Genomic DNA, 26,666 nt, shown 5'->3' on the forward strand with positions numbered 1-26,666 from the left:
TAGATGGAGATGAGGGACTTGTTGGGGACAAAGACGACTCTTGCTATTCTTTAGCAAAGAGACTGATGGCATTTTGCGCCTGCCCTAGAGACCTGTAGAACTTTGCTTGAGAGAGATGATTTAGGGTATCTAGTGGAAGAAATTTCTAAGAAGCAAATCATTCAAAAGGTGACTTGGATGCTCTTAAAAGCAATCAGTTTTATGCATTCACAAAAAGAGATGGTTTGGAATTGGAACTGGAACTCATGTTTAAAAGGGAAGCAGAGCATAGTTACTTCTAGGAAGTAACCAACTTGCTTTTGATTTTACAGGCTCATAGGCAGAAGGGACTTGCCTTGTCTCAGATAAGCCTTTGGATTTGGACTTTTGGGTTAATGCTAGAACGAATTTAAGATTCTGGGGAACTGTTGGTAAGGCATGACTGGTTTTGAAATGTGAAAGGGACATGAGATTTGGGAGGGACCAGAGGCAGAATGATATGGTTAGGCTTTGTGTCCCCACTCAAATCTCATCTCGAATTATAACCCCTATAATCCCCATGTGTCAAGGGAGAGGCCAGGTGGAGGTAACTGGATCATGGGGGTGGTTTCCCCCAAGCTGTTCTCATGAGATCTGATGGTTTTATAAGGGGCTCTTCCCACTTTGCTTGGCATTTCTCTTTCCTGCCATTTTGTGAAAAAGGTGCCTTGCTTGGTTCCTGCTCAGCTTCCTCCATGATTGTAAGTTTTGTGAGGCCTCCCGAGCCATGCTGAACTGTGAGTCAATTAAATCTCTTTCCTTTATAAATTACTCAGTCTTGAGCAGTTTTTGTTTTGTTTTGTTTTGTTTTGTTTTGTTTTATTTTGTTTTGTTTAGATGGAATTCCATTCTTGTTGCCCAGGCTGGAGTGCAATGGTGAGCTCTTGGCTCACTGCAACCTTCGCCTCCCAGATTCAAGCAATTTGCCTGCCTCAGCCTCCCCAGTAGTTGGGATTACAGGTGCCCACCACCATGCCCAGCTAATTTGTATATTTTTAGTAGAGGCAGGGTTTCACTATGTTGGCTGGTCTCGAACTCTTGACCTCAGGTGATCCACCTGCCTGGGCCTCCCAAAGTGCTGTGATTACAAGCACGAGCCACTGCACCTGGCCTGGGACGTTCTTTATGGCAGTATGAAAACGGACAAATACAGTGGCCTTCCAATCTTATGTATTCAGGAAAGGTACAGCATGGGGTAGGCAAACAGTAGGACCTTAATATAGATGATACAGTTGGAATGGAAGAGTGAGATCTAATTTCAGCACCAGCATCCCAGTTCAATGACATCCACTTAGAGACCTCAGTCAAATATATTTTGAGAGCTCGACTGACCTTTAGGGGGAAAACATTCAAGTTTACAAGAAGGTACTATGTATTTAGTCAAAGTAAAGCTTCATTGTGTTTCAACGTACTTAGGGTTTTAGAGGAAATCATTTGGTACTTGTGTACACACATAACACTAATGAAAAGGTAAGAGTAAAATACATTTGCCAAATTTCCACTTAATCACTTCAGTCCCTTAATTTATAACACATATTAATGCATGTTTCTTATTTCACATTAAACCATACCTGAGATATAAAAGAAACAAAATTACTAGAGTATAATAAAGTTATATAAAATAAGTATCTGTATAGGCCAGGCGCGGTGGCTCACGCTTATAATCCCAGCACTTTGGGAGGCTGAGGCGGGCAAATCACAAGGTCAGGAGATCGAGACCACGGTGAAACCCCGTCTCTACTAAAAATACAAAAAATTAGCCGGGCGTGGTGGCGGGTGCCTGTAGTCCCAGCTACTGGGTGAGGCTGAGCCAGGAGAATGGCGTGAACCCGGGAGGCGGAGCTTGCAGTGAGCCGAGATTGCGCCACTGCACTCCAGCCTGGGCGACAGAGCGGGACTCTGTCTCAAAAAAAATAAAAAATAAAAAAATAAGTATCTGTATAAAGCAGCAGTAGCTACCAAAGAACAAAAAACACAATTCCCAAAACAAAGTAACACCTTAGGCGAACTGGTTAAAAGAATAAAGCATTCCTGCTTCTTGTCCAAATGCTGACACGAGAATAAAACTATGCCCATAACCAATACACACCCAATAGTGATGGTGTCCTGGGAGAGTCATGTGTTATGGATAGTCTTTCCACGTGTCTTCTTGTAAATAAACACTGACAGATGAAAGCCTATATATCACCACAAATGGAAGGTTTTCACAGCATCCTAGTTCTTAGATATGATTTGGAAGGTTGAGACAGCTAGAACTTTGACAGACACATGAAATTATTTCCTTACATAAAATACAAAACCTGGAAATAAAATACGCTTTCTATCATGTGGAAGAACTATAAAAACACAGAAGAAATCAAAATAAACACGTTTACTTTTAACCCTTATCTTTCAGTATTCTGCTTTATTTCTTTGCTAGTTTTAATTGTGGAAATCTTTTTTTTTTTTGGAAACATCATATCAGGATGAACTTTATTTTTACATTGTTGTACAATTCATTGGTGAACTTAAAAAAATACAAATACATGATTTGACTGTTGTCCCAGAAAATACTTTTGTCACATTGCCAGCTGTTTCCCTCAGCATCTCCTGCTCCTGTCAGCAATTCTGTATGTAACTGCAACAGTTTGTGTGACTTGAGAAAGATGTGCCAAGGGCATCCTCACAGTGAGAAGGGACCAGGCAGAAATCCTGGAGCCCTCGGCCTCCTTCTGCCTCCCCTCCCGGAGGGTGTGATGACAGGACCCTGAAGCTATGGCTGACAGGTGGGGATCTAAAGGGGACAGTCCCATGAAAGACACATGGGGACACCAGCCCACTGGGAGCTTTTGCTTCCCAAACAAGATGTGGGCAGCATGACTCCAGCCTCTGGAACCCAAACAATGTATTAATTGTGGAAATCTTAAACAGGCTTTCTTATAGAGTGACTGCACTATCTGAGTTTGGAAAGAGTGATGGCGAGATATGAAAGGTGGGATAGAATTGAACGATTTTCTCCTAATTAACCCAGTCACAATAGTACATGCTTTGGGACTTTTCATTTTGGCGTAATTTACTATCAGGGAAAACAAGAAAAATATAAGTTGTATTAGAATTTGTTTGGGGTTGGGAAAGGAAGACTCTTGCCTCAATAAAATCTGGACTTTGGATTTATGTACACAGTGGATTTTAAAGTCTAATCAATTTGATAATCTACTCTTAAAATGATCCAATATAAAAATTAGATAATTTCGCAATGCTGATAATTAAAACTGGTCTGTCTATACAAGTACTTGGAAGGATTTTTCAGTGGCATCTGCAATACTCTTGTGTCCACAAAAAAAAGGCACATGTAACTTGAGGCCATGTTTACCTGCTTTCACTTGGAAATTAACAATAAAGTTACACAAAAGCTGTCTGAGGCTTTTGGCAAGTACGAATAATATGTTTCAACATTCTGTCTGTACAACTGACTACTCTCATACCTCTGGCTTAAAAAAAAAATAAAAGTGCAGTATTGCTCAAAGAATTATGTTGCCTACTTTCCTAAGTTAGGCACAGTCATCTTCCTTTTAGAAAGTAAATTAAAAAAAAAAAAATTCTCCATTTTGCCTTTCCTACTAGTTTAGCCATTCCTAAGAACTTAGTAAAATTAAGTAAATGAAAGAAAAGTTAGAGGGAGGAATCAATATTCACAATAAATATTAAACTCTACTTACTGATACCTGGAGAAGCAACTTCGTCGAATACAGGAAAGCCAAGAGCTGCCTGCCACTTGGAATACATTCTGGACACATATGTAATCAGTTCCTCCAAAAATTAAACACGTATTTTGAGTATTTTAGAAAAGGCTTAACTCTGCTCATTAGTAAGTTGGAAATCATGAAGACTCACCCTGTAAAGAGGATGGCACTTGTCCCTGAAACATGGGGCCAACTGGGCATAGATCTGGAGGCTATAGTAATATGCTGCCAGCTGGAGAGATAACGCAGAGGGGGACTGCTTTTCAAAGCACCGGTTAGCATCTAACACCTAGGAGGGAACATGTTAGAATTAACTCAGCTTAAAGGAAATTAAGAAGATTATTATAAACCATTACATTTCTAGTCATTCCTGCAGATTTTTTATACAACGTTCCCATTATATCAACTCAAGATCAACTTAACAATGACTATATTAAAAATCACAAGGCACTATAAAACAAATCCTATGCAGTAAAAGTGGATGTAAAGATCAACATTTAAGCTAACTGTAGAATTGACTCTATACTGATCAGGATCCCTTCAGCACCTAAGAAATAAGAGTTCGAGGAAATGACATGCAATAAACAATTTTACCGATGAAAATTCACAGTATACATTTTTAATTTAGTCATTTTAAATTCTTCTTTATTGGTAAGGGCAAACTTACTTGTGGTAAGGCAAGAAGATAAGCAAGAGCCAAGGTCATGTCATTTGGCAAGGCTTCAATTGCTAGTTGCAAGAGAACTGAAAGCAGAAAAAGAAACATTTTACTGAGGTTGCATATGACATTCATAGTTATTAAGTGCCATGTTTTCAGCCCTATAAGATTTCAACAAATAATTAGTGGCAGAGACCTTTCAGGAAAGGCTGTTCAGCACATCTAAAAACAGATCATATGGAACTGTGTTAAACAGTAACCTCGCCTTAATTCAGAAAAAGTATACTATTGGTTACTCATACACGAGGAAATTCTGTCAGGGCAGCTGCAAAGGTTAAGTGCAAAAACATGAGAGAGGCTGGTTGCCTAGAGCTGCGTCTTTCGGTTTTAAAGATGCAGACCATGCTACAAAATTGTGTATCAGTGTTAGCTAATATGGAGGGTGATAATATGAGTACTAAAGATCAGAGCAATAAAATAGCTTTAGGAGTGCAAATTTAGGGTAAATCTTTTGATTATTACAATGATGATAATATGATTTTGTTCCTTCTAATAACACCCCTCTTCATCACGCTCCACAAAAAGAACATCAGTCTTTTGTTTTGCTTATATGTCTTAAAATATCCCAACCATTAAAAACTTTTCTTTTTCACATAAATTTTTACACAAATCACAACTTGCCAATGTCAGAGCTTTAACATAAGAGCATGCATTGTCAATACGGTCTGTGTTGGTACACAGTTTGTTTCAATAAGGATGTATCCTATACATTTAGGATCTCAGTAGCAAATACTAGGTAGTCATATGTAATCACAATATGAATCCTTTATTTTTAAAAAACACAGACGCTCATGATAGGCATTAATGAAGGAGATAGTATATGAATAATTCAAAGTAAACAATATTTGACTTTGGAAATGTACCACATGATTTTTCCAGATTTACCTTCCCGATTATGTCTTACTTAGATTGACATTTAAGTTGTTTGTAAAATCTCTGTTTAGCTGATAGTCTAGGCACTGGGGATGGTGGGAGGGTGAGAAGGAATCTACAAATGGCTCAAGTGTCCAAGGCTGACCTAGAACTCAAAATTTCCTGTGGATGATTCACAGAGAAAACCTACTGTGTCTTCCCCACTTGTATCTACAAAGGGAACATCAGTTATCCAAAATTTATTTCCTACATGTTATCCGAATCTTATGAACCAAATGGACCACCAGTCAGCTTCAGCTCCTACAAGGAATCATACAGTTTTAGAGACATTTTCTAATCAAAAGCTATTTATTTCAAGGTCTACTTTCAAATTTATTCCTTTGCTCAACATCAACAAGAACCTTCTTTGAACCAGACACTGCTGTATGAACTAGAATCCTTTCAAGAATAAAAAGACTCTAAATAAATAATTTAAAATACAATTCAAAGGGCCCAAGTCAAATTTTGTACAAGCTATTATAAGATTAAAGAAGAGGTAGCTGGGCATGGGAATGACAGTTCATGCTTGTAATCTCAACATTTGCCTACCCTGTCTCGCCTATTACTTCCCATGAAACCTGGGCCCTCACCCATGCCTTCTCCTGGCTCCTTCTGCCTCTAAACCACCAGGATGCTTCCCCACCTGGGTGTGTCCTGCCTTCCATTTTTAGGGATCTGTGAATATAAACGTCTTCTTTCGTGACAATCGTTTCCATGTCTGTGTGTTTTACCAATACCCATATAAAACCAAAATCCCAGGCATGTTTTAGAACAACAACTACAACAAAATCTACAAATATATAATGAATCTCTTGCCTACAAAATCCAACAGAATGATACAGCAGGAAAGAAACCATTGTCAGAACCAGAAAGTCCTGGGATCAAAGCTCAGGTCCCCAACTGATTGACTACATAATTTTGAGTTCCAGAATTCAGAATGTTTTGGACTTTAGGAGGTTGTGCTATATACATATCAAGTACTACATGACACCCTAAGTATGGTGTGGGAACACCCAATAACCAAAGACATTAATATCTCTGCTGCAAAACATCTGAATACTCATATTAAGTGAGATAAGCAGACTATAAAGTAGCCTCATGTCAGTTTAGTTCAGGTTTTGATGCCAAACAAATTATAAAAATCTTTCTTGGTTTCAAAGCATTTTGCATTTGGTGTCTGAAGCATATTTGCCTCCAATGTAAGTGAGGATTAAATGAAGTAAAGTATTCAAAGTGCAGAGCATCACTCTAGCACACAGAAAGTACCCGGTGGGTTCCCTCCATCCCTCTATAAACCACAGGCTTGAGTAAGCAAATTCTTTTCTTCAGTTATAACATGTTTTCATTTCCCCCTAAAAATGATTGATAAAAGGTTCTTCTAATAACAACCACAGTGCAACAGAGACAATTATTTCCATTTTATATAAATCATAATTATTAATGAATTAACGATTGCATTTAAGCATAAAGACTAATTTCGCCAAGAAGCAAGAACAGACTTAAATAGTCACACCTGATGAGCCGATACACCTCTGTTATCTTATTTCCTGTGGCTTAGCTGCTTCTCAACGAGCACTCAGCAATCATTTGAATTAGTTCCCCCTCGCAACCTCTCTATAGAAGAAGTTAGATGTTTTCCTCAACTTACAAGAGAAGATTCAGAGTCTGGGTAAGTTTTTTATTTGCCTAGTGCCAACACACAAACAAATCACCTCAGCGTTAGAAAAGAATTCTCCCCTTGATAACTCTCCACTCTGACAACCTCCACAGTCCCCTTTCTTTTCACTGCTAACCTTACTAATGAGTGGTCTGCCCCACTGCACCCATTACCTTGACACTCCCTCTCTCCTCAAGTCCCTCCATCCCTGGGTCACAACTAACATGACCTCCAAAGGTCACGAAACCCAAGGTCTTTTCTCTCTTCTTTTTCTCTTAAATCTCACTGTAGCACTAGGCATGACCAGATAGGCCTGCCTTTGGCTTCAAGGACACTGAGTTCTCCTGCATCTGTTCCTCAGATGATCCTCCTCTGTGTACGTCACCAGATCTTCATCCTTGATTCTTCAATGTGAGTATTCAGTTGGGTCAGTTCTTCACTATCTCTTAACCCCACCTTACATCCTCACCTAGAGAATTCAACTACATTCTTTTTTTTTTCTTTCCTTTTTAAAGAGATGGGGTCTTGGTCTATTTCCCAGGCTGTAGTGGAATGGGACAGTCTTGGCTCACTGCAGCCTCAAAATCTGGGCTCAAGTGAACCTCCTGCCTCAGCCCCCCATGTAGCTAGAATGACAGGTGTGTGCCACCACACCAGACTATTGCTTTAAAATTTTTTTGTAGAGACAGGGTATTTTCATGTCGCCCAAGCTGGTCTTGAACTGATGGCCTCAAGTGATCCTCCCGTCTCGAATTCCTAAAGTGCTGGGATTACAGGCATGAGCTACCATGCCCAGTCTCAATTCTACTCTTAAATTCAACTGGTACCCTGGTCTATTTTCCCACTATTTAGGTTTGAACCATAAGACTGGCCTTACCAACTCCTTGTTGGACACTGCCACTCAAATGCTACCTCAAATTAATCATTCTTTACCCAATATCTTTCATATTACTAAAATAGTACCTATTTTCCCAATAAACTAAACTTAACACCACAGAGTCATCTTGGACTTCATCCTCTCCTCTGCTGCCAGCACTTGGTTCCTCGTCAAATCCAACTGAATAATTTCCAAAGAACTCTTTCACACATACTTTCTATTTTCACTGCCACGAACTCTAGGTTTTAATTGTTGAAAAATTAGAGCCTTTCAACAGCCCCCCAATGCTGCTCTACCTGATGCCTTCAGTCTTTCTCCTTCCAGCACTTTCTTAAAATAGCAGTTTCATATTAATTTTACTCAAGCACTCAGTAATTGTGTCATTCTCTAGCTCAGAAAAATAATCTTCATTAGTTTCCCATTCCCTAAAAAATGAAAGTTAACATTTCCTATTGAGCATTTAAAGTCTCCATAAATATGGGCCAACTTTAATTTGTGGTTTTAATTTGCCATTAAACCTACCCTGTATGTCAACCAAATCAGTCTGCTATCCAAACTCTCTGCCTGTGCTCATGCCGTTGCTTTGTATAACAAAAATAATAAAATTAATCTAAAACACAAATACCTATAATTTTAAATATATATGCTCTGAGGAGCCAAACATGAAACAGGTGTTTTATATCACTTAGCTCTATGTGTCTCAAAAATCCTGCAAGGAGATAGTATTATCTTGTTTTTACACAGGCTTGGAAGCTTATGTAAATCTGCCAGACTCAGAAAGGCAGTTCATCTGTAAAGACAGGAAACAGAAGACCCAAAATAAAATCGATATCTTTCTTGATCAGTACCTACCAGGCTATTGACAACGTTACGCTATGATAAACAATTAACATATGCCATTTTAAGAATGTGAATGAAGATATTCTTAGGATAAATTCCTAGAAGTAGAGCTACTGGGTCAAACAATACATGCAACTGCAATTTTCATTGCTATTGCCATGTGGTTTTTAAATTCTCACTTTGAGCATCTCCTCATTTCAGCATCTCCTCCAGAAATGCTGTTGAGCTTGTGCAGTTCACCCACCTGAACATCCATGAGGTCTAATTCCCTAGGGACTTCTTGACATCTATTTCAACCACCCAAGCCAGCTGGAGAATGCGCAAAATTCTTTTGACCAGTTAAAGACTTCATTCATGAGTTGACTCCTCAGAATTAATCCTAAGCAAAAGGCTCTCTGGCTTTCTATTACTCTTTCTAGGAAACTATGACTCAGACTTTAACCACACATCACCTGGTGAACTCCAGTGAAATCCAGAATAGTAATTCTACTTAAATTCTTCAGTGATTGGGTTCTATCATCCAGACAGCCCTCCTACAGATTAAAACTGTAAACTCTAGATAAAATATAAAAAACAAGTATTAAAAGGCCAGGCACGGTGGCTCATGCCTGTAATCCCAGCACTTTGGGAGGCTGAGGCGGGTGGATCACTTAAGTTAGGAGTTCGAGACCAGTCTGGTCAAGATGGTGAAACCTCATCTCTACTAAAAATACAAAAAAACTATCCGGACATGATGGCATGCACCTGTTGTCCCAGCTTACTTGGGAGGCTGATGCACGAGAATTGCTTGAAACTGGGAGGCAGAGATTGCAGTGTGCCGAGATCATACCACTGCACTCCGGCCTGGGCAACAGAGAGAGACTCCATCACAAAACAAACAAACAACAACAACAACAAACAAGTATTAAAAGCCACTGGATAGATACCTATAGCAAATAAAAACTGGATGATGGCTGCCATTGGAAAGAATGAATGGTATTGGTGAGTTTCCCATCTTTACAGCTTCAATCCTGAGGGCAAGCTCCTGCCTGTGCCATACTGGGGAGGTAAAACTCAGATAGAAAACCCACAGTCGTGAAAGACCATAGCCCAAAAAATCCACAACAGCTGAAAGTAAGAGAATTCTGGCAGTCCCTTATTAAAACTAAACAAACCCATAATCTTTGACCCAGCAAGTCTACTATTAAAATTTACCTAAGAGAAATGAAAACACACGTCCAACAAAACACTTCTATGAGAGTTCACAGCAGCTTTTTAAAACAATAACAACCATAAGCTGAAAGACCCCAGGTATCCTTTAATAGAAACGTGGATGAACAGTTTTATATGCATTCAATGAAATACTACTCAATAATTTAAAACAAAAAAACCTACTGATGGATGCAACATAGATGAATCTCAAAAATTTTCACTTTAAGTATTATACAAAATAATATTATATGATTGCATTTAATGAATTCTAGAACAATCAAAACTAATCTACAGTGGGGAAAAATCAGAGCACGGGGTGCCCTGTAGGAAGTGCAGGTTGGGCATGTGCTGGGAAGAGGCTGAGATTTTCCAGGGTGGCAGTAAGGTTCTACATCTTGACAAGAGTGAGGGTTACACAGGTGCTGCACTTGTCAGAATCTGTACAATCATACAACTAAGATTTCTGTAATTCACTGTAAATTTTAAAATACACAAAAGTAAAAAATACTCTAATTAAAGATATGCAGTGTAGTGTCAAGAGGTGAAGTTTACTGATGTCTATGATTTACTTTGAAATGCATCAAAAAAGAAGTTGGGTTTGGTTGATGAATAGAGGGGTGGAGAAATACAGGTACAGTAAATGTGGCAATATTAATTGGAGGGTACACAGGAGTGTACGGGAGTGAACGGAGAATGAACAGGAGTGAACAGGAGTTCACTGCAGAATTATTTCAACTTTACTGTGAATTTTAAATTTTGTCAATAAAAATGCTAGGGAAGAAAAATGAAAGAAATCCCTCCTGAAAACTGTGTCCAATGCTTAAGCTCCCTGTCAGTTACTTATTCCCCAAAGGGGATTTCCTAGAAGACACTTCTGGACAAGTTATATATGCCTGGTCTCCGGCACTGCACTCAGCCAGCTGTTTCTGGCCACACTAAACCCATGGCCTCCCAGCTGCTTCAAGACTGGAAGAATCCCAAGCATCAAGTATACAACTCTCCACATGATTTGAGATGGAAAGGAAAGGAATCTCCCTTCTTGAATCCCTAACACAATTGTTGTTGAAGTTATCTCATGACTTTTTTTCTCCCACACAATAATCCCAGGCATTAATCTCTATAACCCAAGTGCCTAGCCCAGGGCTCTCCTCACTAACATGAATTGTAGGGAACTGATGGGAACAGTGGAGAACATGAGTCTCTACTCCACCCCGGGCATCAAAACTGCCTCAGCAGCCCTCACCCAGACTCAGAGATCCTAATAAAGTAGAAATCGAAATCCACACTTGGAAGTTTCTTGGCCTTGGAATCCACAAACCATATGAAGCAATATTTGACAAAATATTCAGAGAAGATGGTAAGCAAGTTTCGCCGGGATGCACAACATGCAATATTGGCTAGAGACTGAATTACAGGGACTTTGCCAGTAAACATAAAAAATAAATAAATAAATAAATAAATAAATAAAACCTGCTCTACATTTAGCAGTGTGCATGAATTTAATTTGTAATGCTAGTTCTCAAATCTTGAATATAATGCATTGTCTAAACAAGTTATATGGCCAAAATCAGATGAAATCTATGTTTAACTCTCCCCGTTCCAAGATGGCCAAATAGGAACAGCTCCGCTCTGCAGCTCCCAGCGTGATCGACGCAGAAGACAGGTGATTTCTGCATTTCCAACTGAGGTACCTGTTTATCTCACTGGGACTGGTTGGACAGTGGGTGCAGCCCACAGAGGGTGAGATGAAGCAGGGCGGGGTGTTGCCTCACACGGGAAGCGCAAGGGATTGGGAGATTTCCCTTTCCTAGCCAAGGGAAGCCATGACACATTGTACCTGAAAAAAATGGGACACTCTCGCCCAAAATACTGTGCTTTTCCCAAGGTCTTAGCAACCGGCAGACAAGGAGATTCTTTCACCTGCCTGGCTTGGCGGGTCCCATGCCCATGGAGCCTTGCTCACTGCTAGCGCAGCAGTCTGAGATTGAACTGTGAGGCAGCAGCCTGGCTGGGGGAGGGGCGTCCACCATTGCCGAGGCTTGAGTAGGTAAATAAAGTGGCCAGGAAGCTCAAAGTCAGAGGAGCCCACCGCAGCTCAGCAAGGACTACTGCCTCTACAGACTCCACCTCTGTGTGCAGAGCACAGCTGAACAAAAGGCAGCAAACAACTTCTACAGACTTCAACATCCCTGTCTGACAGCTCTGAAGAGAGCAGTGGTTCTCCCAGCATAGCAGTTGAGCTCTGAGAACGGACAGACTGCCTCCTCAAGTGGGTCCCTGATCCTGTGTAGCCTAACTGGGAGACATCTCCCATTAGGGTCCAACAGACACTTCATACAGGGGGTGCCCCTCTGGGACGAAGCTTCTAGAGGAAGGATCCGGCAGTAATATTCACTGTTCTGCAGTATTTGCTGTTCTGCAGCCTCCATTGGTGATAAACAGGCAAACAGGGTCTGGAGTAGACCTCCAGCAAACTCCAACAGACCTGCAGCTGAGGAACCTGACTCTTAGAAGGAAAACTAACAAACAGAAAGGAATCACATCAGCATCAACAAAAAGGACATCCACACCAAAATCCCATCTGTAGGTCACCAACATCAAAGACCAAAGGTAGATAAAACCACAAAGATGGGGAGAAACCAGAGCAGAAAAGCTGAAAATTCTAAAAACCAGAACACCTCTTCTCCTCCAAAGGATCGCAGCTCCTCACCAGCAATGGAACAAAGCCGGATGGAGAATGACTTTGACGAGTTTATAGAAGTAGGCTTCAGAAGGTCGGTAATAACAAACTTCTCCGAGCTAAAGAAGTATATTCTAACGTATTGCAAGGAAGCTAAAAACCTTGAAAAAGGGTTAGACAAATGTCTAACTAGAATAAACAGTGTAGAGAAGACCTTAAATGACCTGATGGAGCTGAAAACCATGGCACGAGAACTTCATGATGCATGCACAAGCTTCAGTAGCCAATTCGGTCAAGTGGAAGAGTATCAGTGATTGAAGATCAAATTAATAAAATAAAGCAAGAAGACAAGGTTAGAGAAAAAAGAGTAAAAAGAAACAAACAAAGCCTCCAAGAAATATGGGACTAAGTGAAAAGACCAAATCTACGTTTGATTGGTGTACCTGAAAGTGACAGGGAGAATGGAAACAAGTTGGAAAACACTCTTCAGGATATTATCCAGGAGAACTTCCCCAACCTAACAAGACAGGCTAACATTCAAATTCAGGAAATACAGAGACCACCACAAAGATACTCCTTGAGAAGAGCAACCCCAAGACACATAATTGTCAGATTCACCAACGTTGAAATAAAGGAAAAAATGTCAAGGGCAGCCAGTGTGAAAGGTTGGGTTGCCCACAAAGGGAAGCCCATCAGACTAACAGCAGATCTCTCCACAGAAACCCTACAAGCCAGAAGAGAGTGGGGGCCAATATTCAACATTCTTAAAGAAAAGAATTTTCAACCCAGAATTTCATATCCAGCCAAACCAAGCTTCATAAGGGAAGGAGAAATAAAATCCTTCACAGACAAGCAAATGCTGAGATTTTGTCACTACCAGGCCTGCCTTACAAGAGCTCCTAAAGGGAGCACTAAACATGGAAAGGAACAACTGGTATCAACCACGGTAAAAACATGCCAAATTGTAAAGACCATCAATGCTAGGAAGAAACTGCATCAATTAACGGGCAAAATAACCAGCTAACATAATGACAGGATCAAATCCTCACATAACAATATTAACCTAAATATAAATGGGCTAAATACTCCGATTAAAAGACACAGACTGGCCAATTGGATAAAGAGTCAAGACCCATCAGTGTGCTGTATTCAGGAAACCCATCTCACATGTAGAGACATACATAGGCTCAAAATAAAGGGATGGAGGAAGATCTACCAAGCAAATGGAAAGCAGAAAAAAAGCAGGGGTTGCAATCCTCGTCTCTGATAAAATAGACTTTAAACCAACAAAGATCAAGAGAGACAGAGGAGGTCATTACATAATGGTAAAGGGATCAATTGGATCAGAGCTAACTATCCTAAATATATATGCACCCAATACAGGAGCACCCAGATTCATAAAGCAAGTCCTTAGAGACCTAAAAGAGACTTAGACTCCCACACAGTAATAATGGGAGACTTTAACACCCCACTGCCAATATTAGACAAATCAATGAGAAAGAAGGTTAACAAGAATATCCAGGACTTGAACTCAGCTGTGGACCAAGCAGACCTAATAGACATCGACAGAACTCTCCACCCCAAATCAACAGAATATACATTCTTCTCAGAACCACATCGCACTTATTCTAAAATTGACCACATAATTGGAAGTAAAACACTCCTCAGCAAATGTAAAAGAACACAAATCAAAACAAACTTTCTCTCAGACCACAGTGCAATCAAATTAGAACTCAGGATTAAGAAACTCACTCAAAACCACACAGCAACATGGAAACTGAACAACCTGCTCCTGAATGACTACTGGGTACATAAGGAAATGAAGGCAGAAATAAAGATGTTCTTTGAAACCAATGAGAACAAAGACACAATGTACCAGAATTCCTGTGACACATTTAAAGCAGTGTGTAGAGGGAAATTTACAGCACTAAATGCCCATAAGAGAAAGCAGGAAAGATATAAAATCGACACCTAACATCACAATTAAAAGAACTAAAGAAGCAAGAGCAAACAAATGCAAAAGCTAGCAGAAGGCAAGAAATAACTAAGATCAGAGCAGAACTGAAGGAGATAGAGACACAAAAAACCCTTCAAAAAATCAATGAATCCAAGAGCTGGTTTTTTGAAAAGATCAACAAAATTGATAGACCGCTAGCAAGAGTAATAAAGAGGAAAAGAGAGAAGAACCAAATAGATGCAATAAAAAATGATAAGGGGGATATCACCACTGATCCCACAGAAATACAAACAACCATCAGAGAATACTATAAACACCCTACTCAAATAAACTAGAAAATCTAGAAGAAATGGATAAATTCCTGGACACATACACCCTCCCAAGACTAAACCAGGAAGAAGATGAATCTCTGAATAGACCAATAACAGGCTCTGGAATTGAGGCAATAATTAACAGCCTACCAACCAAAAAAAGTCCAGGACCAGACAGATTCACAGCTGAATTCTACCAGAGGTACAAAGAGGAGCTGGTACCATTCCTTCTGACACTATTCCAATCAATAGAAAAAGAGGGAAACCTCCCTAACTCATTTTATGAGGCCAGCATCATCCTGATACCAAAGCCTGGCAGAGACCACAACAAAAAAAAGAGAATTTTAGACCAATATCCCTGATGAACATTGATGCAAAAATCCTCAATAAAATACTGGCAAACCAAATCCAGCAGACACCAAAAGCTTATCCACCACGATCAAGTCAGCTTCATCCCTGGGATGCAAGGCTGGTTCAACATACACAAATCAATAAACATAATCCATCACATAAACAGAACCAATGACAAAAACCATATGATTATCTCAATAGATGCAGAAAAGGCCTTCAACAAAATTCAACAGCCCTTCATGCTAAAAACTCTCAATACATTAGGTATTGATGGAACGTATCTCAAAATAATAAGAGCTATTTATGACAAATCCACAGCCAATATCATACTGAATGGGCAAAAATTGGAAGCATTCCCTTTGAAAACTGGCACAAGACAAGGATGCCCTCTCTCACCACTCCTATTCAACATAAGTGTTGGAAGTTCTGGCCAGGGCAATCAGGCAAGAGAAAGAAATAAAGGGTATTCAATTAGGAAAAGAGGAAATGAAATTGTCTGTTTGCAGATGACATGATTGTATATCTAGAAAACCCAATCATCTCAGCCCAAAATCTCCTTAAGCTGACAAGCAACTTCAGCAAAGTCTCAGGATACAAAATCAATGTGCAAAAATCACAAGCATTCCTATACACCAATAACAGACAAACAGAGAGCCAAATCATGCATGAACTTCCATTCACAATTGCTAAAAAGAGAATAAAATACCTAGGAATACAATTTACAATGGATGTGAAGGGCCTCTTCAAGGAGAACTACAAATCACTGCTCAGCGAAATAAAAGAGGATACAAATAGAAGAATATTCCATGCTTATGGATAGGAAAAATCAATATAGTGAAAATGGTCATACTGCCCAAGGTAATTTATAGATTCAATGCCATCCCCATCAGGCTACCAATGACTTTTTTCACAGAATTGGAAAAAACTACTTCAAAGTTCATATGGAACCAAAAAAGAGCCCACATTACCAAGACAATCCTAAGCAAAAAGAACAAAGCTGGAGGCATCACGCTACCTGACTTCAAACTATACTACAAGGCTACAGTAACCAAAATAGCATGGTACTGGTACCAAAACAGATACAGAGACCAACGGAAGAGAACAGAGCCCTCAGAAATAATACCATGCATCTACAACCATCTGATCTTTGACAAACCTGACAAAAACAAGCAATGGGGAAAGGATTCCCTATTTAATAAATGGTGCTGGGAAAACTGGCTAGCCATATGTAGAAAGCTGAAACTGGATCCCTTCCTTACACCTTATACAAAAATTAATTCAAGATGGATTAAAGACTTACATGTTAGACCTAAAACCATAAAAACCCTAGAAGAAAACCTAGGCAATACCATTCAGGACATAGGCGTGGGCAAGGACTTCATGTCTAAAACACCGAAAGCAATGGCAACAAAAGCCAAAATAGACAAATTGGATCTAATTAAACTGAAGAGCTTCTGCGTGGCAAAAGAAACTACCATCAGAGTGAACAGGCAACCTACAGAATGGGAGAAAATTTTTGCAATCTACTCATCTGACAAAGGGCTAATATCCAGAATCTACAGAGAACTGAAATAAATCTACAAGAAAAAAAGCAAACAACCCCATCAAAAAGTGGGCAAAGGATATGAACAGACACTTCTGAAAACATCTATGCAGCCAACAGACACATGAAAAAATGCTCATCATCACTGGCCATCAGAGAAATGCAAATCAAAACCACAATGAGATACCATCTCATACCAGTTAGAATGGCAATCATTAAAAAGTCAGGAAACAACAGATGCTAGAGAGGATGTGGAGAAATAGGAACACTTTTACACTGTTGGTAGGAGTGTAAATTAGTTCAACCACTGTGGAAGACAGTGTGGTGATTCCTCAAGGATCTAGAACTAGAAATATCATTTGACCCAGCGATCCCATTACTGGGTATATACCCCAAGGATTATAAATCATGCTACTATAAAGACATATGCACATGTATGTTTATAGCGGCACTATTCACAACAGCAAAGAGTTGGAACCAACCCAAATGTCCATCAATGACAGACTGGATTAAGAAAATGTGGCACATAAACCATGGAATACTATGCAGTCATAAAAAATGATGAGTTCATGTCCTTTGTAGGGACATGGATAAAGCTGGAAGCCATCATTCTCAGCAAACTATCACAAGGACAGAAAACCAAACACCACATGTTCTCACTCATAGGTGGGAAATGAACAATGAGAACACTTGGACACAGGGCAGGGAACATCACACATCAGGACCTGGTCAGGGGGTGGGGAGCTAGGGGAGGGATAGCATTAGGAGAAATAACTAATGTAAATGACGAGTTGATGGGTGCAGCAAACCAACATGGTACATATATACATATGTAACAAACCTGCACCTTGTACACATGTACCCTAGAACTTAAAGTATAATAAAAAATAATAGTAATAATAAAATTTAAAAAAAAAAACAGAAATCTATGCTTAAGCCTTGAAGCGCTAATTCGGTGCAAAGTAAGTGCCTCTGGAAAGCACTCTGATAAATTTAATTCTAGTACAAAACTCACAGAGGAAAGTTGCCCATATTATTGACTTGGAAATCATTAAATCATTCATTTTGCTAAATAATGACCAATTGTCTTTAGTCTCCATAAAAATCTTTTCCTCAACTTTATTAAAAAGTTCTAAAAAGTCAGATTATGTTAAGAAGTTTAATTTGTATTATGACCTACTTCTAAAGTCAAGAATTACTTTTTTTACCACAATTTTTAATCTGTGTCATTTATAACCTACATCACTCTTCAATTCTGCTGAGTTTCTGACAAATATTTGATACTATAAAATAGCCAAAGGTAACTCCCAGATATATTGGCATTATCAAAATATACAAAATGTGATAGGGAATATGAAAATGCTTCATAAATTATAAACCCAAATGTAAATAAAAGAGATTATTATTATTAAAATCATCTTTATATTTAATATGGATGGTATAGTAATACATTTTCTTAATATAAATTGTAAGCGCTCTGAAATGTTTTTATCGTTCAATGATATTTGAAATTTTTAACTCCTTAATAGACTTAGATTCTTTCTCTGGTGAAATATTAAAATCTGATTGTCAGAAAATATAATCTCAAGAAACACCAGGGCAGACAAAAAGTCACTGCAGGCCCTTAAAATCCCATAGACATGACTAAGAACAGTACACACACTAGGATGCAGACGCACTAAGAGCATACGCTCAGTTCACTGGCCCAATGACTCCGACAGACATGCTGTACTTTCATCATGGTGAGGAGACATTCATTGTGCACCTATCACATAGAAAATCCTCACAGCTGTGAGGAAAAAAGAGTGAGAAGTAGATGCGGTACTCAGAGTTTGAGCCTTAAGTTGAAGAGACCACACACAGCCATAAAAGACATAGGGAGCTTTCTCTGTGCTTTCTCGTGAGAAGCTCAGAGAGTTAAGTCTCAGTATGAAGAATGGACACACGAGGTTGGGGAGAATCTAATATCTGAAGTGAAGCTTTCCAAACAGTCGTGACTATGGTTTCACAACTGAATCCCCTGAGGTTCTCTAGAAAACACTTGATGTATGAGCTGGGTGTGGTCTGGGAGGCTAAGATGGGAGGACTGCCTGAGCCCAGGAGTTTGATACCAGCCTGGGCAACATGTGGAGACTCTGTCTCTACATTAACAAAAAAAAAAATTAGCTGGGCATGGTGGTGCGCACCTGTAGTTTCAGCTACTCAGGAGACAGTGGTGGGAGGGTCACTTGTGCACAGGAGGTTGACATTGCAGTGAGCCACAATCACGCCACTGCACTCCAGCCTGGACGACAGAGCAAGACCCTGTCTCAAAACAAACAAACAAACAAAAAACAAAACAAAACAAAAAAACCTGGGCCCAACTCCACAGTTTCTGAAAAAAAAAAAAAAAAAAAAAAATCACCTACAACAGATTCTGGGGCCACAGTATTTCTTAAAAATTCCTAAGAGATTCTAAAGTGTAACCAGGAAGGAGAACTACAGAGGTAAGTTTGAAAAAATTGTGAAATCCTAATTGGATCGACTAAAGGGCAAGGTGGTAGCAAGGACAATCACGCAGGTCGGGGACCAGTCTGAGCAAAGGTGCACATCAGGGTGCCATCGGAGAGCAACAGCCCGGGACAGAACATTCAGGCTGTTATGCTCATTTTATACGTAAGAAAATGGAAGCAAAGGAAAATGGAATAAATATTCTTCTGCTTGAAATCCCTACAGCTTTTGATAGAGGGTTCCTTCAAAATGTTTAAATTCACTCACAAAGCCTTGCATTTCTTCTCAGCCTACTATCGCTTCATTCTCCACTGGCTGGCCACACATACCCTTCCTCTCCAGGTATTGGAATAGCTTACAAATCCCTGAAAAATCATAAAGTTTTAAATCTTCTTTGCCTCTATGAATTTTATTCCCTCTTCCTAAAATATCCCATTTCTTCTTCCTCCAAACCCACCTCTCTGTCCATTTCCTCCCTTATTCATCCTTCCAAGTCCAACTCAAATATCGGCTGCTTCAGAAGGCCTCTTCACAACACCTTCTCCCTCAGCTGCCACCTCTACAATCCCAATGCCTCTGGGTTTGCCTGTCATAGCGCCTATCACACACAAATCTATCTGTCTCCCCAACTCTTTTATAAGCCCGTTGCAGGCAGGGACAATGTCTTCTACTTTATATTCTAAGTTCCTAGGACAGGGCTAGCACACAGGTGGCTCGAGGACCTCTCCTTCAGTGAATAATGTCCACACGGTTAGAAAGGGAACTGGAAGAGATCCCTGATCATCTTCAAGTATGTTTCTCCCACTCCATAAAGCTCCACAAGAAAACCTCACTATTTGCTTTGCTTCTCAAGATCATTTTGATGTCTCATCATTTAGTTATCAACTACAACAAAGATGGCTGAGCACTGTAAGGATTCTATGAAAAGAGGAGGCCGACTAACCCAGAAATATGCACCTCTCAAGGGCCTAATTGCTTACATACTCAACATTTCTCCAAAAACAGCACTAGAAAATATCAGAAGCTTTAATACACTGAGCAATCAGTTTGAGAGGGTCTACTACAAGAAAGCAGCCATCTTTAAGACCTTTAACCATGTGCTTCCGTTATTTTGCCTTTTTGTAAACCACACCTTTTATATGAGAGGTATTCAAATTCACATACCTGTACAAGCATACCTCAAAGATACTGTGAGTTTTGTTCCAGACTACTGCAATAAAGCAAATATTGCAATAAACTGTATCACACAAATTATTCGGTTTCCCAGTGCATATCAAAGTTGTATTTACACTATACTGTAGTCTACTAAGCATGCAGTAACATTATGTCTAGAAACCCATGCATATGCCTTAATTTAAAAATACTTTATTGCTAAAAACTGCTAATAATCATCAGAGCGTTCAGTAAATCCTAATCTTTTTGCAGGTGAAGGGTCTCAATGTTGATGGCTGCTGACTGATCAGGATTGTGGTTGCTGAGGGTTGTGGTGGCTGTGGCAATTTCTCAAAATGAACCAATCTCTGCTAGCTTCATACTTTTCTTCTGTAGCTTCCTTACCTCTCTCAGCCTTCACAGAATTAAAGGCAGTAAAAGGGACCTGTTCTGGATTATACTTTGGCTTAAGGGAATGTTGTGGCTGGTTTGATCTTCTATCCAGGCCACTGAAACTCTCTCCACATCAGCAATATGGTTGTTTTGCTTTCTTATCATCTGTGTGCTCACTGGAGTAGCACTTTTAATTTCCTTCAAGAACTTTTCCTCTGCATTCACAACTTGGCTAACTATTTGGTGCAAGATGCCTAGCTTTCAGTCTTTCTCAGCTTTCAACACACCTTCCTCACTAAGCTTAATCATTTCTAGCCTTTAATTTAGAGATGGGCAACTCTTCCTTTTACTTGAATATTTATAGGCCATTATAGGGTTATTAACTTGCCTCATTTCAATATTGTTGTGTCTCAGAGAACAGAGAGACCCAAGAAGAGGGAGAGAGATGGAAAATGGCTGGTCAGTGGAGCAGTCAAAACACACACAACATTTATCAATTAAGTTTACATCTTATATTGGTGCAGTTCATGGTGCCCCAAAACAATTGCAATAGTAACATCAAAGATCACTAATCACAAATTACCATAACAGATACAATAATAATGAAAAAGTTTGAAATATTGTGAGAATTATCAAAATGTGACACAGACATGAAATGGGCATACAGTGTTGAAAAAATGGTTCTGATAGACTTGCTTGACATAGCGTTGCTATAAACCTTCAATTTTTTAAAAAGTACTGTATCTGTGAAGTGCAATACAGCACAGAAGAATAAAATAAGGTATGCTCAGACTTTATAGACTAAATAATAAAAATATCGTATAAACCAATGTTTGCGAATGTTCTGGTTATTACTTCAGTACGTTATTATGCCAAATAATAGGTCCACATCCAACCTAGTATTTTCTTAAGGTCTCAGATTCTATCTGTACAAACTACCTTGATAACCAATCATATTTAATCCATGGGCAACTGATGTAAGACAATAAAAAGAAAAGCAAGAAGTAATGAAGAATAATTAAACAGGGAAAGAGAAACATGACTATACTTTTCATATATACTCAATTTCAACTGTAAGATGTACCATAAATTTAATAATAGCTTTTTGAAGAAGAAAAGAAACATAAATATATCCATAACTGTGATACATGCCCTGATTAGAGAAGGATAGGTAGAAAAACATGCATCTCAGAACTGAAGAAATATGGTATACTTAGTAAAAACCTCTAGTGTTCAAGGGACCCGAACAGTGGATAGGGAAGTGGTATTTGCCTCTCCTCTCCCCAGCAGCATGTGAGTACTGATTGATAGAAAAAAAAATCTAAAAATAAGCTACAGTATAAGCTTTTGGGGGGAATTAGCAGTTCCATTCCCTGTATGCATTTTCCCAAATTTTACTTTATATAGCAACGTGCTCAGTTAACAGACGGCACTGTCCAGGCTTATTGGCAGTTAGAGGTGGCCAGTAATACAATAAAAAGTAATAATAAGTAATAAAATAATCAGTGCAAGCTGTGGATAGGACTTTCAGGAAAACTGCTTTTCCTTCACCCTTTTCCTCCTCACTGACATCTGAAATATAGACGAGATAACTGAAGTTCCAGCAGCCTTTGAATTATGAGATAGTCGCTAAGGATGGCAGAGCAGAGAGAGGGGGAATTGAAAGGACAGAGTCAAACTATCCTAGAACCTTAAAAAGAAGGAGGCTAAAGGAAAAAAAGGTATAAATTGTAAGCTGTCTTTGGTAAACTTGCATGCATTTAATTCTTTTCAAAAATTTCCACATGGAAAGATATTCCACCAAGCAGAAAATTCTTAAGATGAAATATAATCTACATTCTATTAAGCATAAAATCAGGAAATAAATTTTATTGAGCATTTTTTCCATTCACTAGGAGAATCACTTTACATAACTAGCCAGTTAAAGATAGGAATGATATTCATCCCTTTAAATCCTCAATATAAGTACAAATCCTGAAAATAGTAGGTTCTCAATAAATGTTTTAAACAAAATTAATAAATGGATGAATGAATGAATGATGGTGTCAAGTTATGCAATTCAAAATTACTGAAAAATTTCATTTCCAAACTCTTGTTCATTCGTAAATTCTTGGTTAACAATGTTCACCTAGTTACACACTGTCGAGGAACTAGAACCTTCTCTCTTACCTTCAGTTGTTGGAAATACTTCTCCTTTATTTTTAGCCTCTGCCAATTTTCCAGTTCTCAGCAATACTTCTGCAAAGCTTTCCACTGGAACATGCTGATAGGTGTCATAGGTCCCTTCAGACTACACAAAAGAAGCAGTTTCACTATGTAGTAGGGTGCCTTTTGTCCTACAAATATATGCTTAGAAAACAATGATAGGATGTTATGTTTTCTGGTGACTTGAATAATAACTGCTCACAGACTAAAGCATATTATTTTATGAAACATTTTTAAACAGATTTTAATCTCATAATGTGTCATAATATATACCAAAAAAACATGTAAAAACCAACTAATAAGATGAATAAGAACCAAGACAAATAAGTCTATTTTCAAGAAAATTTTAGTTTTTGTTTCTACTGTCTACAACAGCATGACAGTTAAATCTATCTTCTTAGACACACTGTCCTTACCTCAGTGACAAAAGGATTTGAGATGACAGATTCATAAAAAGGATGACACCCTTGTTTCTCTAGATCTTCATTGGCTGTAGTTCCGATTTGATATGCACCACCACATTTTTGCCCCTAAAAAGAAAAAAGTACAGAACAATGGATAAAAAGAAAGAGAAGACAAGGAGGTAAAAGAAGTAAAAGCAAGGAAAGAAGGGAGAGAGGGAGGAAGAAAGGGCTGATTTCAGGAGAAATTGGTCAATGCCTCCTGTGCATTGACCTAAAAAGAGAGCCAGAGTCACACAGATACCCGGCAGAGAATGAAGGATCATAACTACACGCTAAGAGCAGCACATCAACCCCACCCTGCAGTGCCTTTTTCTTTTCCTGGTCACTTTGACATCAATGAATTAGAAACACTGAAGTAATCAATGTTGTTCACATGGTGAGTTTTTACACTACAGTCAGAATAACCACCTGAAAACATCATCTTGTCCGTGTTGCTGCCCTCCTTAAAAATCCTTTAGTAGCTCTGAACGAGGCAAACAACCAATAGCCTAACAACTAAACTATGCAGAATATCATTTGAGGTTGTTATATGTTAACTAACATTAAAGGCTAACTTTCCACCTCAACCAAACTGCCTGCTTTATGCATCCTATCAGCTTCTACGTCTTTCTCCCACTGTGAGGGTCCTGCCATGCCGACTGCCTGGTTAGATCCTAACTTTCCTTCCAGGCCCTGAAAATAGACTTATTTGTCTTGGTTCTTACTCATGTTATTCATTGGTTTTTACATGTTTTTTTGGTATATATTATTCAGGCCTTACCTGGTGAATCCTTGCCAGATGGACGCAAGATGATATGACTGTGTCCCTTTGATGATCCCCATCTCTTTCACAACTACTACCCACACACACTGCTTTAAGACTTGTTACCAGCACTGCAGATTAGCAAGAACTTTAGTATGCCTAGATTATAATTATGTTTTGCTCCTTCAAATAGATTGTAAAGCTCCTTACTGGAAGAGCCAAGTAAAAGGAATTCACCCATTCCTCCAAGGTTTATTGTGGTTACTTTATGCCAAGCATAGTCTAGGGAAATGTTGAAGCTGCCACTACAAATTACAGCTGAGATTTAATAGCGTCTCAGTAAATGGCATTTTCATTTATCCAACTGTTTGGACTACTGTCCTTAGGTCTCCTCTTTCTTCCACATCCAGACCACCAGCAGGTCTAAAAAATACATCCCATCCCCAAACAAACTTCTTCCCACTGCCTTCATCACAACCCTTTTCAAACTACCCACTTCTCTCACCAGGAGGACTGATTTCACTGTGTCTTTTCTTCTCTTTGTACAGCACTTAAATGAGCATAGTAAAAATAAAGTTGGATCACACAATTGCATTGCCGAAATTCTCCAAAAGCTTTCCATCTTATTCAAACTCTATAGTCATTATCACAGTCTACATAACGCTTTCAATGATGGGCCTCCCCACCACCTTCTGATCTCATCTCCTACCATTCTCCCCATTGTTCACTCAGCTCAGACCACACTGGCCCCTTTTATGTTCTATGCAGATGTCAAGTGTGCTGCCCCAGTCCAGGGGAGCTAGGGTTTGTATTTGTTCTCCTTGGTTCAATCATATCTCTGCTCAAAGTGACTCCTTTTCTGAAAAATCTAACTCCTCTATCTTAATCAGAACTTCACTCCTCAGTATTTACCTACCTTGCTTATGTTATTTTTGTCATGCTTGTTATCACCTGCCATTAAATTATTATACAAATATGTATTTTCTGTGTCTCCCTCGCTGACATATAAGTTCCACAGGAGAAGGGAATTAGACTGAAGTGTTTCTCCACCATATTCCCAGTGAATAGGACAGTATTTGACAGGAAAATAATGCCTAATAAGTATTTGCTGAATGAATGAATGAGATGCACACGGAGTGTTTGTTTGAGGCGAACTGCTAATAATTGTATGTTTTTCCTCTTTGTTTTCCCGTGTGAGATTAAAGGACTGCAGTATGAGAATGCAGAGCAAACTCAATTGCTCTACTGACTGCCCTGACTTTGACTTCCAGAATGGAAGCAAGAATCCGTTCTACTGTTCTTTCCTGAGAGCCCCCGAGTCTGCCTCCTAGCACTCCTCCTCAACTACCAGTCTGTAGAAATACAGCAAAAGCAAGTAAGCATTGACAAAATTTTTCTTTTCATCTCACTAAATTCTGATATATAAGCCAACCTTACCTAAATCTCTAGTAGTGTCCTTTGCAAGTACTCCATGGGAATATACTACATTCTATAAAACAGATTACTCATTCCCTACCTGATGAGAGGCCTACATTTCTTTTTCCTCTTTTTTTTTTTTTTTTGAGGCGGAGTCTCGCTCTGTCGCCCAGGCTGGAGTGCAGTGGCGCAATCTCGGCTCACTGCAAGCTCTGCCTCCCGGGTTCACACCATTCTCCTGCCTCAGCCTCTCCGAGTAGCTGGGACTACAGGCGCCCGCCACCACGCCCGGCTAATTTTTTGTATTTTTAGTAGAGACGTGGTTTCACCGTGGTCTCGATCTCCTGACCTCGTGATCCGCCCGCCTCGGCCTCCCAAAGTGCTGGAATTACAAGCGTGAGCCACCGCACCTGGCCGAGAGGCCTATATTTCTTAAGAGATTGTTTTAACAATCTAGAGAAGATAAAGATGTAACAGTGAAAACAACTGAAACATTGCTAATGAATTTATATAAACCATGCAGTTGATTTTAAAAAGAAAGATGCATTGCTTACCTGAAGGGGTCGAAGGTAAGTTAAAGACTTCTTCCACCACTGCCCATCGCTGACAGCCTGCAGCACCGCTTTGGTAGTGGTTGTGGTATTGGAAAGGACTTTCATGGTGGTAGCAGTGGTCCAGCGTAATAGGTCAGCTGAATTGCTACCTGGAACACCTACTTCATCCTGTGTTAAAGAAACAAAATAGCAAGGGCAAAAATGTATTACCATAAGAACAGAGAAGACAGTGATAATGTGACTGCTTAAAATGATCAGATATTAAACTTGAAGACAGATAAATTTAAAAATCCATCCGTCTTTGCTTGTAACAAAATAAATGTTAAAAGAGCACTATCAACATATTGTTCCTCTCTCAATCATTTGCCAAAAAATAAAAACAGAATTGGGAAAAGAGAAAAACACCATAGTGTATTAAATAATCCCTCAGAAATATTTATAAAGCAAATAATTGGTATTTTATTTTTCACCAA

General features: G+C 39.2%; 1 protein-coding gene across 1 annotated transcript in view; it reads right to left on the bottom strand.

Annotated features, from left to right (window-relative positions):
• Window positions 1-26,666, bottom strand: part of NBAS (NBAS subunit of NRZ tethering complex) — a 388,176-nt gene that overhangs the window by 137,785 nt on the left and 223,725 nt on the right. Inside the window, exons 36-40 of the mRNA XM_032172256.2 lie at window positions 26,194-26,361; window positions 23,434-23,547; window positions 22,982-23,102; window positions 4,408-4,484; window positions 3,892-4,029 (exon numbers count right to left, since the gene is read on the bottom strand). Coding sequence (XP_032028147.1) covers window positions 3,892-4,029; window positions 4,408-4,484; window positions 22,982-23,102; window positions 23,434-23,547; window positions 26,194-26,361 — 618 coding nt within the window. The remainder of the gene's footprint in view (window positions 1-3,891; window positions 4,030-4,407; window positions 4,485-22,981; window positions 23,103-23,433; window positions 23,548-26,193; window positions 26,362-26,666) is intronic.

The sequence above is a fragment of the Hylobates moloch genome, unplaced genomic scaffold (assembly GCF_009828535.3).
Source record: "Hylobates moloch isolate HMO894 unplaced genomic scaffold, HMol_V3 SCAFFOLD_13, whole genome shotgun sequence".
NCBI classification, from domain to species: Eukaryota; Metazoa; Chordata; class Mammalia; order Primates; family Hylobatidae; genus Hylobates; species Hylobates moloch.